This window comes from Rhagoletis zephyria, unplaced genomic scaffold (assembly GCF_001687245.7).
Source record: "Rhagoletis zephyria isolate East Lansing unplaced genomic scaffold, Rhagoletis_zephyria_1.1 Rzeph_scaffold_01295, whole genome shotgun sequence".
In the NCBI taxonomy this organism is placed as follows: domain Eukaryota; kingdom Metazoa; phylum Arthropoda; class Insecta; order Diptera; family Tephritidae; genus Rhagoletis; species Rhagoletis zephyria.
In genome coordinates, this window is record NW_016158379.1 from 114,431 (window position 1) to 134,071 (window position 19,641).

Genomic DNA, 19,641 nt, shown 5'->3' on the forward strand with positions numbered 1-19,641 from the left:
TTTTTTTTTAAAAAAAAAGGTATCAAGCTCTTAAAAAATCACCCGTTACAATTACTGTCTACATTTTATTTGTCCTGAATTAGAAAAAAGCATCTGTAAAGTACAGAAAAGGGCATTCAAAGTAATTTTTGTATGAGGACTTTAATAGAAACTTGTTTTAAGAAAAAAATCACGACTACATCTGTACGACTCCTGCATGAGTTCAGAACTCAGTTGTAAGTTAGTTTATTATACCTAATTAAAAGTGAGGTGTTTATCGAAGCCCCACAAAAAGGCTATCTACAATTTGGTTATTTTTTAATGTTTGAAATTTTTTTTCTGCAAGTTATGCATGTGCATACATATATATATATTTAGGCCAAGCCATGGTGTCTTTGAACACCGTACTCGCGATGAGTAGGGCGGATTGAAACCTCGGCCGTTCCAACCGCCGAGGCAGTGGTGCTTTTAAAGTCGTGCACCGAAGCGTAGACGCGGGTTGGAACCAAGGCCGTTCCATAAGTCGAAGCGGTATCCCTGAAACTCCTTACCTTTGAATGCTTGCTCAATGCAAATACCAGCGACCGGGCTGCACGGAACCTTGTTCACTCGGACCATTCCAAAACAAAAGCAGCTCTATATAAGGTGTGCCAGAAGTCTAAGATAACCAGTCGTACGATAATCGCGCACCTCCAGATACTCTCGATATCAAGGTGGATAAGGATAGTACTGAACACGCTTAACACTGATTGTTTGTCTGTCCGCAGTTTCTCAATCGCAGGGATAACTCTGAACTGAAGGTGGGTTGGCTACTTGCGGTTAATAACCTGGGGGAAGCTATGCTTGAGTGGGATGAAAACAGGTCCGTTGTTTGCAATTCGGCAAACACAATTTGAACTGAATTGCGTCTGGTGGAACAACTCCGCAGATTTTCATAGAAATTCAGTAGGCGGCTCCCCCTCCGCGAAGTAATACCTTACGGTAGTTCCACGGAGCAGGGTTAGGTTTTTAGTGCGGTGAGACGAAAGGCAGGTCCCGCACTTTTCGGTTTTCAATGCTTTGTACCACCTCTACAATAAAAAAAAATAAATAAATATAAAATCAACATAAAATATGTACAAATGTATGTAAGCAAACTTTATGTGTGCTCATTTAAACTCTCGCTTGTATAAACTTATCCGCAAGAAAATGACTATTATCATGAAGGCGCTGGAATAATCCAGTAAATCTGCAGCGGGCAATGCAACCAGCAAATAGAAATACAATCAGAAGAAGGGGAGGAAGGGCGGGGGACGAAAACTTATGTCTATTTTTTACGACCTACACCTGCTACCAGCCCCAATGCCAGCCGCCGCAGGAGCCAGACGTGTTACATTGAGAAGACAGTATAGTTAGTTGACAGCGTTGTGAATAAATATGTATGTATGTGTGTAGCTATAACATTACGATAGTAGATAAATCTTAGCACTACTTAGGCACTACAAGCTAGTAACAACGCCGGGTTTAAATTATGTGAAAATGCTCCCTCCGCAAAAGAAAAAAAAACCTGGAGGAAGGAATTAGAGTAGTGTAAATCATTTATTCAAAGATGCATTTCTTTCATATGTTATATTAAATACAGTTATATACCAATTTATACAATAACAAATCTATTTTAACAAAACAACTAAGGATACAGAATTATTACCAACTCTCTATTTTAGAAGAAATTTAGAACTTGAAATGCACCTCCTGAAAAATCTCCTTCCTTGGTGTGTGCACTGCTTTAGTAACAGAACGATATTTTTAATATGGGTGAATTAGCCACAGCGTTTATTGATTCGATTAGATACAGTTCTTCGTATGCAAATAAAACTTCCAATGTGCGAGTGCTGAAGAATATGGGAGAGTGTTTTTCTGTGATTTCCACCGTCGTACTCACCTGACTCAAATTGCTTCTTCATTGCACATTTCTCTGTGGCTTGTGATTTGCATTGCCTTTTGCTCTACACGCCTCGCCACTCTCGAGTTTCTAATAAGCTTAAACAAGTCGCACGACAGTGACGTCGACCGACTAAGAAGCCAGCGTTTTGAAAACTTGTACGCATGCGCAAACGCCACCTATTACAAACAACTCCAACTACGATTTGCTGCGAAAGCTGCGCGCTGCTGGAATTCCCACTTGCAACGGCTGCGTTACAGCAGTAAGAGCGGCAACAATTTCTACTGCAACTTGTTGCTGGTAAATTTCTTCGCCAACACTCCAATAGCATAGCAGTTGGTTTAATCGCTTCTTCGGCTTGGGAATGTGGGTCAGCCTATATAAAGCCAAGTTCAAGGCGATCGCCGTTTCAAACGAAAGAAATCGCTTGTAGCGACAACACGCAAGCGCAGAGACCGGAGAAAGCAGATAAGCTGTAAACGAACTGTGGATAGTGTTTAGTTAATGAAAACTCTAGCTAATTTGTGTTTAATTTGAAAAGCTGTAACCGTGTATGTACCGCAAAGATTCTTAGAATACCAGCTGCAATATTGTGAACATATCAAAATATTTAAACGCTTGCGCGCAGCCAATTAGTTGCGCTGTGTTTTGTTGTAGTCTTCTGCTGAACGACGTTTCCAAAGTGTTTTGTGTGACGAAGCTTCTAAATTGCAGAATATCAAAGTGATCGAGGCAGCTGTGATTAGCAAAAGAATATACGGTAAACCCGTTAATTCTATCAACAACGAAGAACCAGGCGAACTGTAGCGGACGAGCTGTGGAAGAAACAAGTTGTGTATTCGTGCCACCAACCAAGCGAGAAAACCATATACCAAAATCAGGTGAGATTCATGTCTGGCGTCAAGAAGTCATTTGCACTTTTCTGTATTTATACACATGTTTTTGTATGTAAATATGTATTTAATTGCTTTATTTAGGTTCTTAAAAATGCTTTCGAATAGGTCATTGGTTAATATTTATTTCTGAACTAAGTTTTAACCTAGAAAGCCATGGAAATAATTTATTTGTTAGAAAAATACGTTTTCAAGAAGAAAGAGATTCTATAGTCCCCTGCTTTCCGAAAACCAAACTTTTCCTTTGCTTTCGACTAGCCTCAAAGTATTAAAAACATATAGTAATTAAGAAGGAACACAACAACTTTAATACTCATGTACAAATTTAGGAGTACCGTTAAGTTCTTCATGATCCAATGTTCAGTAAGCATGGTAAATGAGAAAGAGTTACAAATAATTCCCAAACCTTTTGAATGATTCCGTTATTATTTAATAAATCCCTCTTATAAATCTTGCCAAGTTTCTAACTGACCCTTTCTATATATGTATATGTATGTACATTAGGGTGGTAAAAAAAAAAAATGCGGAAGTCGATATTTTAATTCTCTCACCTCCTAGGATTTTTCTATAACGGAAAAAATACTCATGTTTTTTTTTTAAATTTGAAATCCAAAAATATTTGGGGTTCGCCCAAAGCACTTCAAATTTTCCATGCATTTTATATGGATAAAAATCAATACTTTTGAATCGGAAAACTCTGTTTCGCTTAAGGAGACTTCCAATGATAATACCTAATTGTTTATTTAACCATTTCCTAATATTAACTATTTTTATAGGTATCCCATAAACGCCGAAAAATTCACCTATACCAAATCTTTAGTATTAACAAATTTTAAAGTAAACAATTGGGTAATATTCCCTGAACTCTTCTGAAGAGAAGCAGAGTTTCCCGATACAAAAATATTGATTTTCAAGGATTCTACACCATTTCCACATAAATTTGTGTTTTCCTCATAAGAAAATAAAAATAAAAATTTCGAAACGAAAAAAACAGTGGTATACTTTTTAATAGCAAAACATTGCTAGTGGGTGAGAGCATTTAAATTCCGACTTTACTTTTTCACGTGCATTTTTGGACGACCCTTATGGACATAACATAAATGCATAAATATGAATACATATATGTTTGTCGTGTGCATTTTGGTATTGTCCCACAATCGGAGAGATCTACAATTTTATGACGATATGAACCATAGATACTATTTTTTAATTTTTAATTGGTAAAATCTTTAAAAATTTGATACATGTGCTTTCGTTTTGTGGGGCTTTGGTAAAACCCGCACCCAAAAAAAAAAAAATGCCAAGTGATCTCAAGTAATTTCTTACGTATTTGAGTTCAAGAGATTTTCTTCTGTTGTTTTTTTTTTCAAATATCAAAACCCATTATTTTCGTACACTGATCCAGTTATATATACATTACTAGACTACTTCATATGCGATTTTAGAAACCAAGCATATTTAGAAAGGAACATAGGTTTTCAAAATAATGTGTGCGACCCTAGTAAATTTGAAATAAACATTATTTATCTTCATTTTGTTTATCTTTGTAAAAAAATTTCAATGAAAGTTGTAAAATATGCGTCATAATTTTAAAACTACGTCTTGCAGCGAACGAATTGATGCTCTTTTATTGAAATCAGAAATAAAATTCAATTTATAAAGTAAATAATTCTTAAATATTTACTCAAAATTCATATTTACGATCGCCCCTTAGCAAAATTGTTTATTTTTTTTTATAAAATATTTTAAAATTTGGCATGGCACCGCCCACGCATATCAATTATGTGCATCTCGGAAACTACTACACCGATCTGGGCCAAATATACTTAAATTAAAATAAAAAAAATAAATGACTATTCTGGCCGGTGCACTTGAAATTTTTTTGTGTGCCGAGGTAAGTTATGTGAAATAAAAGCAAATTTTCTTCAAATAAATGGTTATATGAGTATTGAGATTTTCAGTATAAAGCTTGTGTCGCGCGAAAAAAAAAGAAATGGATGAATTAAATTCAGGTATTTACGTAATAAAAATAAGATTAAAAAATACAAAAAATAAGCCAATATTTGGAGGCTACAGGGCTTAGATCTAACTTTTTATACGTCAGCTTATTTATGCCTATAACCACCAAAACAACAGCTAAGAACTTCTACGCATAAAAAATCGTATAGATTGAGTTCAAATTGCTTTGGCTGGTTGTAAGCAATTAAGCGTCATCCAAACTTTCACCTTCTCTCTACGAAATCCAAATGCTCAATTTTATTGGAAATTATCTCTGTTATCGAAATGGCGCTAAATATGTTCAAAAAATATAAAATTTTCTCTGCTCTTATTTCAACTATACTATATCCATTATTCAAGATCGAAAAGTTGCTTTCATATTTGTTTATAAACACACATACATTCACACACATACACATGTGCGCACACTTCTTAACATAAGAAAATAAAAAATTTAAAAAATCCATTAACACCCAATAACTAATTGCGCACAACAACATATTTACACGGCGTGCAAAGAGAGCTTCGGTATTCCTAAGTTTTTGGGTCAGAATTAGAAAGTTATTTATTTCCGCAAATTGAGCGTAGACTTGACAAAATTCATATCTGCATATCAAAATGCTGAAAAAGAATGAAATAATGAAGAAGTAGATACCATATGCCGTATTAAAAAAGGGGTGAGGAGTGAGTAGGTATATTATTGTGTAGCCAAATGAATTGCGGCTTACTTATTTACACCCAAATATGCTCACGACTTCGCACTTATGTATGTACGTGTACGAGCTCGCCGCATACCGACACTGCATTTAAATACACGATGTGGGTCAAGACGTCACTCATAACAGAACCTGAATAATGAAATCAGCTAAGACACGAAGAAAACACTGACAACAATAACAATACTAACAATATGTGTGAATAAGAAATTCACGAGCAAGTTGACTTCTTAACTTGACAAACGCTACTAAAAAAAAAAAAGAAGCCAACAGCTGCAGCAGCTGGCGAGAGTTGGGTGATCGCGCCGATCGAAAAAATTATGTTGCTTATATAACAAATTTGGGATATTAAAATAGGAAAATTAGTAAGATTGCAAATGGAATTAAATATTCTAAGTCAATTTCATCCTCAATGGAAATTCTTTTTTCAGTGTCTGCAACAAGTGCAAATAGGCGGCGTCTGCACACAGCCTAGGGCAACACCAACAATGCAAGAGCCATTATATGTATGTACCCTGTGGGGAAAATCTCTAGTTCTGAACTGGTGCGCGTGTAGTACATTTAGACCCAGTTCTGGTTCGCGATAAATCTCTTTTGCATGCAAGCAACTGGCGATGTCCTAGGAAGTGTCAATTACCCCCCGCTGCATCCCTTTTTCAATAGTTCCGAACCAGTTCTAAAATCGACAGACGAAAGAAAAAAGTATCATGATTTTTCAATCTTTTTGGTTCTTCCGTGTGTGCGATTTTAAGTTATTTTGAAAGAAATGTGTTTTCAATTTGAAATTAAATTTGTTTGAATGATTGTAAGAAAATTTGTCTTTTAAAAGTGTCACTTTTCGCCGATTTTCGACTGGTGCGGATCTAGTTCCTATCGGACTAGTTCCTTTTTGGCGATAAAGACCTAGTACGGAACTAGAAATTTGATTTACTAGTCCGCGGTTTCCCTACAGGGTATGGTACGTACAAATGTATGCATGTATGTATTTACTCTGCCATGCTTCGCGTTATGAAGAACACAAAAAATTTGGAAAGTAAAAAACAAAAAAGTAAGTGAAGCGACACTGATATGCCAGCACCTAAGCCACTGTGATTGATTCCACTAACCCAGTTAACGATTACCTTGCTTAAAGCGCTGGGCGGTGTTGTTGAGAGTACACGTTTTTTTTATTTTATTTTTTTTGTTCTTTGCCGTTTTTATTTCAGTTTTTCCATTTTATTTGTTTACGTTCTTCATCGTCTGCTATATATGCGCATTCATACACATATACATATGTATGTATGAATGTATGAAGTACGTCTGTGGGTCACATCTCGAAGTGAGGGTTTTGGTTATTGGTTTTAAATACAAACAAACAAAAATATACATTTCACAAGCTTTCTCAAAAAAATTTCGTTTTCATTTTCACACCTCTTCTATTCAATAATCTCAAATGTACATACACACATACATACATACATGATTTAATATATTGTATGCACAAATATGTGTGATGTGAACAAAGAATGGAGGACAAGCGTGCTGTGTTGTCCCACAAATTTAATTGACTCGCCGAGTTGCATGTCAATTGACAGTCAACAAAGAGCAACAGGCGATGAGCCCTTCCAAGATTTAGTAAAAAAAAACGGTTGCTTTACACCGCAGTGTCCCCATTAATAAATAAATGTTAATGAATGCAGTTACATACTTAAAAGTAGCGAAAATATGAATTCGTTATTCACATCAGTCAAATGTATGAAAATAACAATGGCGCTAAAAGTAGGTTTAAACTATGTTCACATATCAATATAATCTCAATCAAAGCTCGTTTTTTAATCATCCCGTTTACACAGGCAAATCTCAGATTATTAGCCGTCAAATTTGTTGTGTGTGTTGTTGTTGTTCTCACATCTCACGGAAAAGTTATGTTTCTTCTCTGTGCCACCGTGATCACGTTTTTCTGCTATAATAAGCAATATAAATATATTTTAACTTAACATTTTATTAAAAATACCTTTACAAACCTCTTTTACTTGCTAGCGTACATTTTTGTTTACTTTTACATTTGGCATTTCTCCTCTCTTTCGCAAAAACAATCGATAAAACTAGGATGGACACCGAAAAGTTATCGGTTAAATCTGAGATTATTTTATAATTACAGATTAACAAGGGACGAATTTTATATGGCTAATCTCCTGTTATAATTACATATTAGGGTGTTAAGCTCGAAAATGAGGATAATCTACTTATATGTGAACCTAGTATTACATACAAATAATCTCAATCAAAGCTCGTTTGTTAATCACCCCGTTTAAACAGGCAAATATCAGATTATTAGCCGTCAAGTTTGTTGTGCTTGTTATTCTGACAAAGCAAAATTAAGTTTCTTCTCTGTGCCACGGTAATCACTTTCTTCTGCTACATTAAGCAATTTAAATGTAATTTAATTTAATAATTTATTAAAGATACCTTTACAAACCTCCTTTCCTTGCTATCGTCCATTTTTTTTTTTATTTCTACACTTGACATTTCTCTTCTTCTTCGCAAAAACAATCGATAAAGCTAGATGGGACACCAAAAAGTTATCGAATTAATTTGAGATTATTTTATAACTACAGATTAACGAGGGCGGAACTTTGTATGGCAAAGCTCTGCTTCTAATTGCAGGTGGGCGAGTTAAGCTCGAAATTATAGATAATCTACTTATATGTAAACATAGTGTAAGAATAATAATAAGGCAGCTGGTGTAAATAAAAAAAAAAAAACTTTGTAAAATATTTTATATGAATAGCTTTTTTGTAAAGAAATAAAGAAAATGTCCTCTACATTCAAATATTGAACGACCTTTGATATATGTATGTATGTATGTACATATAATCCACTCCCAACGACAAGTATATTTATTTGCATTTATTTGCGCTCTATAAAGTTTTTTCCCAAATAAGGCTTTAGTACATAGTAGAGTACTTAATACATACATATGTACATAATTTGTGTTTGATTGTTATATATTTTTTAATTTTGTATTTACGCAAAATGTGATCGCTGATTTTTCTGTAATTTTCCTCAACATTTTTGTAAAGCATGTCTACGTCGATGTCGTTGTTTTGCCATTTCATTTTCGTTGTTGATTGGCTAGCAGTTGCCTTTGCTTGAGTGGTGAAAGTTTTGCTGTTGACTTGCCACATTCTGGCTCCGTTACAATATTTTGAATAATATCAAGCTTCGCTTGTTTGGATATTTCTATTTATTGCACGCAAGATGATTTTTTATTTTTTTTTTTGACCGCAATTGATCACTTATTTTCTCTGCTAAAATTTCAGTAGGAATATGAAAAGGACAAAAATAGAAAATCTTTAATTTAATCGACTGCTAGACGGTATAAATTCAAATAGATAACATACTTACGAGTAGCTAGCGAGAATCTCGTACTGCTCATTGCTTTAATGACAGAAATAAAAGTGTCTTCAACATTTATTTAAAATATATCGCATGCTTTAAGAAGACTGAATCTTTGTCTTTTATTGAACTTCCAGATAAAATTAAAATGGTGTGCTAATGAAAATGCCGCTGTTGTTGGTTAATCGAAGCAGAAAAGGCACAGCTTTCGTATGCTCATCTTCTTTGTATCTATGACCTTATGTATGTATGTATGTAATTGAATATAACTATACAGTTACATACATAATGACAAAGTCGAAATGGTTCGATAAAACTTAGCGAAAGCCAGTGCTATTTAAGTTGTTGGTGAAATAAACTTTTGCCGCTTTATTTGACTTTGAAAAAGGTCACAAACATCTTCATCAATTAAAAAAATTATGTATCTGGGCAAACTNAAAAAAAAAAAAACTTTGTAAAATATTTTATATGAATAGCTTTTTTGTAAAGAAATAAAGAAAATGTCCTCTACATTCAAATATTGAACGACCTTTGATATATGTATGTATGTATGTACATATAATCCACTCCCAACGACAAGTATATTTATTTGCATTTATTTGCGCTCTATAAAGTTTTTTCCCAAATAAGGCTTTAGTACATAGTAGAGTACTTAATACATACATATGTACATAATTTGTGTTTGATTGTTATATATTTTTTAATTTTGTATTTACGCAAAATGTGATCGCTGATTTTTCTGTAATTTTCCTCAACATTTTTGTAAAGCATGTCTACGTCGATGTCGTTGTTTTGCCATTTCATTTTCGTTGTTGATTGGCTAGCAGTTGCCTTTGCTTGAGTGGTGAAAGTTTTGCTGTTGACTTGCCACATTCTGGCTCCGTTACAATATTTTGAATAATATCAAGCTTCGCTTGTTTGGATATTTCTATTTATTGCACGCAAGATGATTTTTTATTTTTTTTTTTGACCGCAATTGATCACTTATTTTCTCTGCTAAAATTTCAGTAGGAATATGAAAAGGACAAAAAGAGAAAATCTTTAATTTAATCGACTGCTAGACGGTATCAATTCAAATAGATAACATACTTACGAGTAGCTAGCGAGAATCTCGTACTGCTCATTGCTTTAATGACAGAAATAAAAATGTCTTCAACATTTATTTAAAATATATCGCATTCTTTAAGAAGACTTAATCTTTGTCTTTTTCTGAAAATATTATTAAAAAAAATAAAAATGGTGTGCTAATGAAAATGCCGCTGTTGTTGGTTAATCGAAGCAGAAAAGGCACAGCTTTCGTATGCTCATCTTTGTATCTATGACCTTGTGTATGTATGTAATTGAATACAACTATACAGTTACATACATAATGACAAAGTCGAAATGGTTCGATAAAAATTAGCGAAAGCCAGTGCTATTTAAGTTGTTAGTTTTGCCGCTTTATTTGACTTTGAAAAAGGTCACAAACATCTTCATCAATTAAAAAAATTATGTATCTGGGCAAACTTTTTCCACCGTTAATTATTATGACTGTGGCGCATATCAACTTTCGTTTCAGAAACTGGACGCTGAGTAAACAATTATTTTATGAGAAAAAGTGAGTTCCCAAACAAAAAAAAAAAAATGAAGCCACCACAATGCAATTTCACTATCTACAATTAAACAAAAGCAGCCATTAAGAGAAGTAAAGAGGACAAGCTTGTTACGAGCAGTTAATTTTCACAAAATATTAGAAAAGCTTAGTTTTTCCCTAAAAATTGTTTAAAATTTTACAATCACTAAATTTTACTTTTCTCTTCGTTTATTACTACTTTGACTACGGCTATATATATATGCATACATACATACATACATATACATATGTATGTGTATAGCAAACGCTTTCAGGTATTGATTGCATCATTTTAACTTCATTAATTTTCAAACCGTTTCGTAATATTCATTTGCCAACTAAAAACTAAATATCCGAATTCAAATGAACTGAAACGTGCGTCGCAAGTGAAACTAAGCTAAAGCTAAGGCGTTCATTGCATCGACACTATGTAGTAAGTACATGCGACAACAAAAAAGTCTACCGACCGCCGCGACACGCCGCTGCCTGTCAATTTTAGGGCTTATGAAATTGCTGCAGTTTACGAAAGTGTTACACTCACAAATATTATAAATGCGAGCCTACACTGAAATTTGGTACCGTTACTTTATTGTAGGTGCAAATGCGACACAATTAAGTTCATTGGCCGCTGCACTATTGCGATTGAGCGTGTAAATCTAAAGACTTGTACAAATCGAACTCTCGAAAACTCGCCGCAATCAAAAGACTTAAGGCGCAAACGCAAAAAGGACGGCCAATCGTTTTGGCTAGAACACATTTATGAGTGCGACCGCTAAATACTTAGTGTGACTCCATAATAGTTGGATAACACCTTGCTGGGCAATTATGCGAGCATTTAATTTTTCCTATCCAATATGGAAAAATGTTTTACATTTTATTTTTCAGCTCTGCAATATATTTATTCTCCGCTATAAGTTAAGTCACTGCATATACCTTTAAATCTGCGCGGGCTTTCTCTTTTTGTGCCTGAACAGCTACGCTAAATTCATTAAACAAAAGCGACAAAAACGGCTCTTTACTTTTACGGTCAACAAACTTTTGCTTTTTCGCTGCCCTCCTCTCGTATTGCGGCTTTCAATGCCGCCGCTGATCTGCTCTGTAGACGCGATGAAAGTGAAAAAAAGAAGTTAACGTGTCGTTTCGATTTCATCTTCGTGTGGACTCCGCTAAAAAAAAAACAGAGAATTAACGAAAAAGACAGTAATAAAAATCCACTTAATTAAAAACGAGTGTGTTTCACTTAAACATGTTGTATTGGGAAACTAAAGAAGCAGAAAAGAAGATACAATCGCTATGCATTTTAGATACATAAGTAACCAAAATGATGGCGTGATTCAGCTGGAAGAAATCATCAATTTCACTTTCATTGTGTCGACTTCGCAGAGAAACGCAAACTATAAATTACCATGAATATTGAAGCGGAAAGTATTCGAAACTTTTCAGTGCAGATACGATTAGCAACAGCAATGAGAATATTAGTCGTTTATGAAAAGCAAAAGTACAGTAAAATGGCGAAATTATACCCACTTAAGCATTTATGTACATTGTGATGAAATTGATCGTTTTGCTTTAGTTTCATACTTCTTGACAATTTTTGCTTTTCGCGCTGAATTACTCAAACAGAAATCATTTATTACTTTTTAGCCTAACTACATTATTAGATACTTGCGCTTGTGCGAACATACATATGTATGTAAATATGTAGGTATATAGTTATATACCCTGCAAAAAATTGTGCGACTAATCTCTAAAGAGAGTATTCCGAGATTACTCTCAATCGGGTACAATTGGGCATTAATTAGTCCCAACTAGTCTCATACGGGTACTAATGGAGGTCAATTAGTCTCGGCTCATCCCTTATGGGTATAATTGGAGATCCATTAGTCCCCAACTCATCTCTAACGGGTACTATTTAAGATTTAATGATATGTACGCACTTAGTCAATAAAATTTCATGTGCGGCGTTGGCACACAGAGAGAGTATTCGCCTAACAAAACTGAGCACCCCGGTTCGAATCTCAGCTGGCGCAAATTTTTATTTTTATTTTTTGAAAGTGACTACTCGCTTTTATACCCGTTCGGGTATAAAGGTGAACAATTAGTCTCTTCATAGGACATGCTCGAACAAAAGCGATCAGTTCATTCCATATAAAGAGATCAAAAGTGGTATTAGTCGCATGCTCCTCTGCGATTGCTCCCGGAGTCATCCCGGATTAGTCCCATTTTTTGCAGGGTATAAACACTCATACACACATACATACCTAAGTGCGTGCATTGTAAACCATTAACTTTCTACTTATTCGTGTGATATGATATCGTGTCAGCAAGCCACATTTTTAAAAGAAAATTTAATAAGTACATCAAAACGCACGACACACGATCGCAAATACATCCACATAATTAGCCATGAATTAAAATTGCATGATATTCGCTTGAAATGGCCAGCTAGCAAAAAACAAAAATTGATTTTAAATATCAATATTTTTGACGTGATTTTCGTAACAAATGTCGGAAAAGAGAGTTTTTTAAATAAAAAAATATCCGCGCGAACATTTCCAGAGGAACTACATATTTGCATACAATTAAATATAAGTAAATATTATCGTTTTGTTCTTTGTAATAGCCGTCATCGATTCGCCAACAGTAAGCGAGTGGCGAAACGAACGAACTTAATGAGGTACAACCAAACTCGCTATCGTCCATGCCTGCTAGTTAGCTTTGTTGTTGCTTTCACATGCAAATTTTTTCGTTAATAGTCCGGAACTTAAACTTAGCGAATCGATGAGGGCTAATATTGACGATCTTCGGCAAAAAAGTGTTTTTGTATCCTTGTCTTTTTTCTGTTTGATAACAACTACTGATTAGGTTTAACTCGTCTTTGATAACTACTCGTATTTCACCACAAAAATATATAAAAATGCATGTACGCACATACATATGTATGTAGTTGTGTATGCATTTCATTCATAAGCTTTAGGTGCATTCTTTTGCAACCGAGCTACAAACGAACACTCGCTTAAATGACGAAATACCTGCAAATACGAACAACGCAAACTCGGCTACTTATCTGAGCTCAGCCAGGTCGGTTGAAGAATACGCGACCGGAAGAGTAGTGTTGGTGAATGAAAAAAAAACTGCTCTACTGTGAATTGTTAATGGGCAAGTGGAGAGGGAAATTTTTGTTTTCATATATATATGATTTATATTTTAAATAAGTATGTATATACGTATATTACGCAAATACCTCACATAACTACTCCTTTCTGTTGGTTTTTGTATCCAAATCCCGTTAAACTAATCACATGTTTTTTGCCAGATACCAACAGGGTTGCCTAAGTAGCTAAAAGGAAATTGTACCCGAGTTGAGCATTATTTTATCGCTCGTTTACAAAAAAATGCAGCTTTTGTCAACAAACATTCAACTTTCATAATTCACAAGCTACTCACAATCAGCTTGAGGCGATCGACAAACGTGCTGATGCGTCTCTCATACTCGCTTGTGTTTACATGTCCAACAAGTCGCATACCTGTGAATTGTGTCACCAAAAACGACAACTCGTTTCAATTGGCTGTGGGTAATTATAAGGAGAAGTAGAAACTACCGCAACCAGAACCGGAAAATCAAATGAAGCAATGAACAAAATAGTTACACAAAGAAACACTCCGCGCAATGAGTAAGACAAGTTGTAGAAAGGTGGTCAAATACCGCTACTTAGAGCTGCACCGGCAGCACCTACCTGGGCTAAATTTATTTGCATTTTTCATTTTTACGCACATACATACATTTTTATGTATGCGGATATACATACATTTTTATGTATATATGTACATATATCTACATATTTATGTTTTCAGGTAAATTCGACTGAAAAATGTTCGTATAGCAAGTAGAATTGCAGAAGGTAGCATTAAATACGTAATAGCACATAGGTGCATACATAGTATCCCAATATACACAAAGCAAACATTTTTCCAATGCTTGAGAAATTCTTGTGTCTAGGGATGTTGCGATACTACTGATATATTCTTGGTTTCGATACTGGGTAAATCGGTATTCGATACTAAGTTGACGATACTATTGATACCCATATGGGTATTTTCTTTCGATATCGCTTAATATATTATAATATCGGAGCTCCAGAGTTTAATAATCCTGAAGACGTAACAACACTTAAGCTTTAGGCGCTGCTAAAATTCTCAAAAAGCGTTGACATTCTAAATGATGGATACTTCGAATATGATTAACTGAACCTCCATCTCTATCTGGGATCACCAGGGACCTATTGGTCTATGTGGGGCGGTCAGCCAGCCAGAATAACCTAACCTAACCTAACCATAATAACATCATACAAGCTATATTGTCCCTAGAATTCTATTTAAGTATAAATATTTCCTCATTAGTGACTCTATGTTATCGTTTGCGCGATATTTTATTTCTTATGCCCATTTGATACTAGTATCGTTACTTGTATGGCATCGTAATGTATTCAAACCGTTTATATGGTACAGTAAATATGCAGCGTAGCGACATTGATTTGCTTTTATTTCTGTTTTTCTGCTTTTACGCCGAAAAGTAAAGTATAGAATCACGTTACTAAGTTTGATAAAAGCTCAGTTAGGTGCAACGCTTGTTTGAAAAATCTGAAATTTTCGTGCATAGAACAAATTTAAAAAATGATTTACTGATTTTCTGATAAAATCGAGCCATTTTTCATATTTTGTTTATTACGCACTGCAGTTGTTAATGATTTCTTATTAATATTCATTTTATGTCAAACATTTTTTGCATAAAAAAAATATATATATCGATATTTTATTTCCGATACAAATACTAATATTGTATTGATACTTAGCTTCTGATACATCATTTGATACTGGTATCGATAGTTTTATGATATCGCAACATCCCTACTTGTGTCTCAACTGGATGGACAACATTCTTCCCAAGGTTTGACTAAAAGTTGAATAAAGTTTGAATTAAAATTAATATCCGAGCTTTTCTCAAGTGCAGAAATCCGATAATTTTGTACACAAAAAATGTACCCTTTTGTTAGAGAATCGATTGGTTCTCCAATTGAGGTAAACTTGAAAATCAACATTACATCTCGGAAATTGTATTGGATCTCCAATTGATCTCAAATCCAAATGTTTATTGTGACTTATTAATGAGTATTTGAATTTGTATCTGTATATGTACATATGTAGATACCGTCGAAACTCGATGGTCATAGTAATCAATTATCAGAATTGCAATTATTTTATAAACCGAACTGTGTTGCCAACTCGTGGGATTGCGCCCATAATTTGGGGATTTCGCATTATGGGATTTTTTAGCTAAATAAAATTTTGTGGTGGAATTGTCTTTTTTTACTTTATTTGCTGTTCACTCATTGTTACATGTCTTTATTCAAACATATATGGATCATTCCAACGTGACGGGCGGGATATTTAAACTTGTTTTTCTTCAAACTTCAAGTGATTTCTCTTTAAGGCTCAATTTGACAAGTTTGAAACTGTTAACATCTGAAATCAGATACCAGTTTAACACGAAACTAAGAAAGTATAAAACTTAATTATATAATTTACACAGACAATTTACATTTTCCCAAGAGTGACGGGTGAGACAATGACGCCACCCGACGGGTGGGACGAGTCACTATTCGTAAGTAAAATGAACACAACTATTAAAATTACATTATTTAAACAATGGGAAGCTAATATTATTGTAAGTAAAAAAAACATAGTTTGTTGTGATGGGTGTTTAAAAAAGGTAATTTTAATAGTTGTGTTCATTTTACTAATCTAGTCTAGTAATCATTTCATTGAACGCAGGCAACTTTTTCATAAATGTAGTTTTATTTATAATATCTAACCACTGTGTTTTAAATTCCATGAATTTTACCTTCTTTTTGGATAATTATTTTTTGCATTGTCACCTTCAATACACAGAAATGCTTTGTTAACTTAATAAAAAAAGTTTTGTATCAGAGATAGTCGCGCAACGGCTGTGTTTATGGTCGTAGGGACAACCATAACGCCTTGTGCAACGCAAGAAAAGTGAAAACCGCTAAACTGGAGCTATCTGCTATAAATACTCTGTATATATTTTATTATTAAAAAATTTTAGTATTTAATATTCGTAAATGGGTTTTTCCAATATTAAAATGGCGGAGAATGGGATATTCGGATCTTTGGAGTTGGCAACATTGAATCTGAATCGCCTGCTTTGTTCACAGGTTAGGTTAGGTAGGCTGACTAGCCACAACATCTTGACAACAGACGCTAGATTAGGCAGAAAGCCTGCTCCCAGGAGGCTAATCCGTAGTCTGCTAAGAGCAGGACACTCGCAGAGGCTGTGCTCCACTCCCTTCTCTTTCATTCTGCATCTCATACATATCTAATCCCTCTTTGACAGAGCCAGTTGAAAGGCGTGCGAAACCAGCAGACAATGTCCCGTTAGAATACCTACCAGTAGCTTAGCGCCTACTCTCTTCAGGGTTAGGAGATGCTTTGCTCATGGTTTAGTTAATTTGTAACGGGAATGAAACGAATGAGAGTGTGCATATCTATGTTTCAGTATATGTGGTGGTCTCCAAGTGATCAGACGAAAAATGAAGAATAAAATTTTTTTCTTTCAATTAACTTTAATATGTAATTTTTAAGTCTTTCATCAATCAAATATATGATTTCTTTTACTAAAATTTTGTTTTGTTAATAAATTCCCATATTCTGAAGCCACCCGGTGTATCGGGTTTTGACTGTAAATGTTTATGGGAATTTCCTTTGACAGTTGTACCAAAGTCGAATATAATTCTCTGTTCTTTGGTCGTATGTACATATTCAGTGCATATTTTTTAGGCAAAAGTTCGAGTTTAGAATGTAAAATCACGTTTACTTTTAAATATAATCTCAATCAAAGCTCGTTCGTTAATCAATTCGTTTACGTTTATGAGCCTTCAAATTTGTTGTGCTTGTTAAATATCGTCCTTGTTCGACTGTGATCAGTTTTTTCCTGGTAATTTTAACAACTTAAAAATATTTTAACTTAATATTTTGTGAAAAATACATTTAGAAATGTCTTTCCCTTAGAAGCGTCAAGTTTTTTTTTTTACTTTCAAATTTCACATTTATCCTCTTCGCAAAGATAAACGATAAAATTAAGTTCAACTCCGAAATGTTATCGCTTTAATCTGAGATTATTTTATAATTACGGATTAACTTGGCAGGAATTTTCTATTGCTACTCTCGTTTTTTAAATTTCAGATTAGGAAGTTAAGCTCGGAAATTTCAATGACCATATACTGTAAAAAGGTATTAAGGACATAAAGCCTTCTCTACTTCGGATTCACTTGTATGTAAACTTAAATATTTAAAAGCCGTTTTCGATAAAAATAAAATCTTCGGTATCACCCATATATCCATACATACATACATATATGTATGTGTGCCAAATTATACAGCTACTGGTGGTAATCGTGGCTATTGCGGCACTGATTTGCTTAGAATTGTTCGTTGTTTGTGCAAATGGGATCGAGATTCTTATTTCCACTAAATAGCCACTTGGTTTGAGTTAATTGCGTTTTATTTTTTTTCTTGTTGATGCAGTATTGTTCTTACTCCAATATTAATTTAACGGTAACGGTACCGTGTTATATGTGGTGAACAGATCATGAACGTTTAGCCGTACGGTCTGTTTGTTATCTCGGAGCCAGCTAAAAGCAATCTGAAATTGTGGTAGATTGCAATATTATTAACTTCTGAGTGAAAAATTAATTCAGTGCATGCCACAAATATGTAGCTGTCTATTTTCTTGAATTGTTTGAGTTTGCGGCACTCGCCGTAGGTCGCTCTTTCACTATCTTTTTTTTCTTTTTTGCTAATCCAACCTGGTTTTGTATCTTCTGGCTATTAGTACTTGGTTTGTTGCAAACAAGCATACATATATATATATATATATATACATATGTATCAGCGCACATGTTGCATGCACACTTGACTGACGGCCATACGCTGTTGACCATTAGGCTGACCGCAACATTGACTTATTGCCGTTCTTTGGTCATTTCAGGTATTCACTAGTTAGTTACTCGTTTTTCTTGTTCCACTATTTCTAACAGCAAGTGGATGCAACTCGATTTGTGGAGATAGCTAAGAAGAATTTAACTATCATTAAGTGCGCACATAACAGCATGGAAACCATATACATATGTACTTATTTACAAACTTATTTATACATACATACATATATATGTAGACAATACATACGCCTATCAAGGATTAGTGCCATGTGTCTACTTGTGAAAAATAAAATAAAATACTTCAAATTGGTCACACTATTGAAAATGTATAAAAGCCTCGTGCAGCGACGGGGCATATCAAAAGAATCTTCCCCACAAACTCTGCAAAGCTTGCATGGCGGTTCAGTAATTTTTAATTAATATGAAAATAAACATTACCTTCATAATACGCACACTCGAAAATAAATATTTTTCACACTTTAGCTCTGATCCACCTACTTTTCATGTAAAATCCTGTAAAAATGTCAAACAGCAAAATTACTCTCTGAAGTGAGAGTAAAAAGTAAGTATCAACAAAAAAGATGGGAACAAAAAAGCGTTTTTCCTGTAAAAACGTCAACCAGTGAGTGATCGGTTGACACTTTTCAAAATTTTACCAGAAGAAAAAGTTCGGGTAAAATCTTGCAACTTCATTCTCTACACAACTCTCAAAAAATCGCTCTCATTTACAGGATTTTGGATTACGGGATCATTTTTCCTGTAACTTCCTGCAAGTTCGTGTAAAAACCTGTTTATGGAGTACTGCATCAGAGCTTTTGTGTCTTTGAAAACCTAAGATATTTGTACCCTATAAACATTCGCACTCATTTTAGAGTCAGAAAAGTCTCAGAATTCTGAGTCGTAACCCTCATTATGAGGTCAAAAAAAAAAGTCAGAAAAGTACATATTTCCCTTCTTAGAAGGGCACGCCAATATGAGCCCAAGTTAGGGGTCATATTAGGGTCTGCAATATGACTCTTTCTGAGTCTTAAAAACAAATATTCTTTATAGTTCTGATTATTAATAAACTTTTACTTCTACGTGAACTTTGTTAGTTTTGTTCAACTCAGAACTTATGACACCAAAA

The 19,641-nt window shown here is 34.3% G+C and overlaps 1 protein-coding gene across 1 annotated transcript in view; it reads left to right on the forward strand.

The window, feature by feature from the left end:
- Positions 1 to 19,641, forward strand: part of LOC108363523 (uncharacterized) — a 32,135-nt gene that overhangs the window by 10,682 nt on the left and 1,812 nt on the right. Inside the window, exon 2 of the mRNA XM_017616908.1 lies at positions 15,351 to 15,445. Coding sequence (XP_017472397.1) covers positions 15,351 to 15,445 — 95 coding nt within the window. The remainder of the gene's footprint in view (positions 1 to 15,350; positions 15,446 to 19,641) is intronic.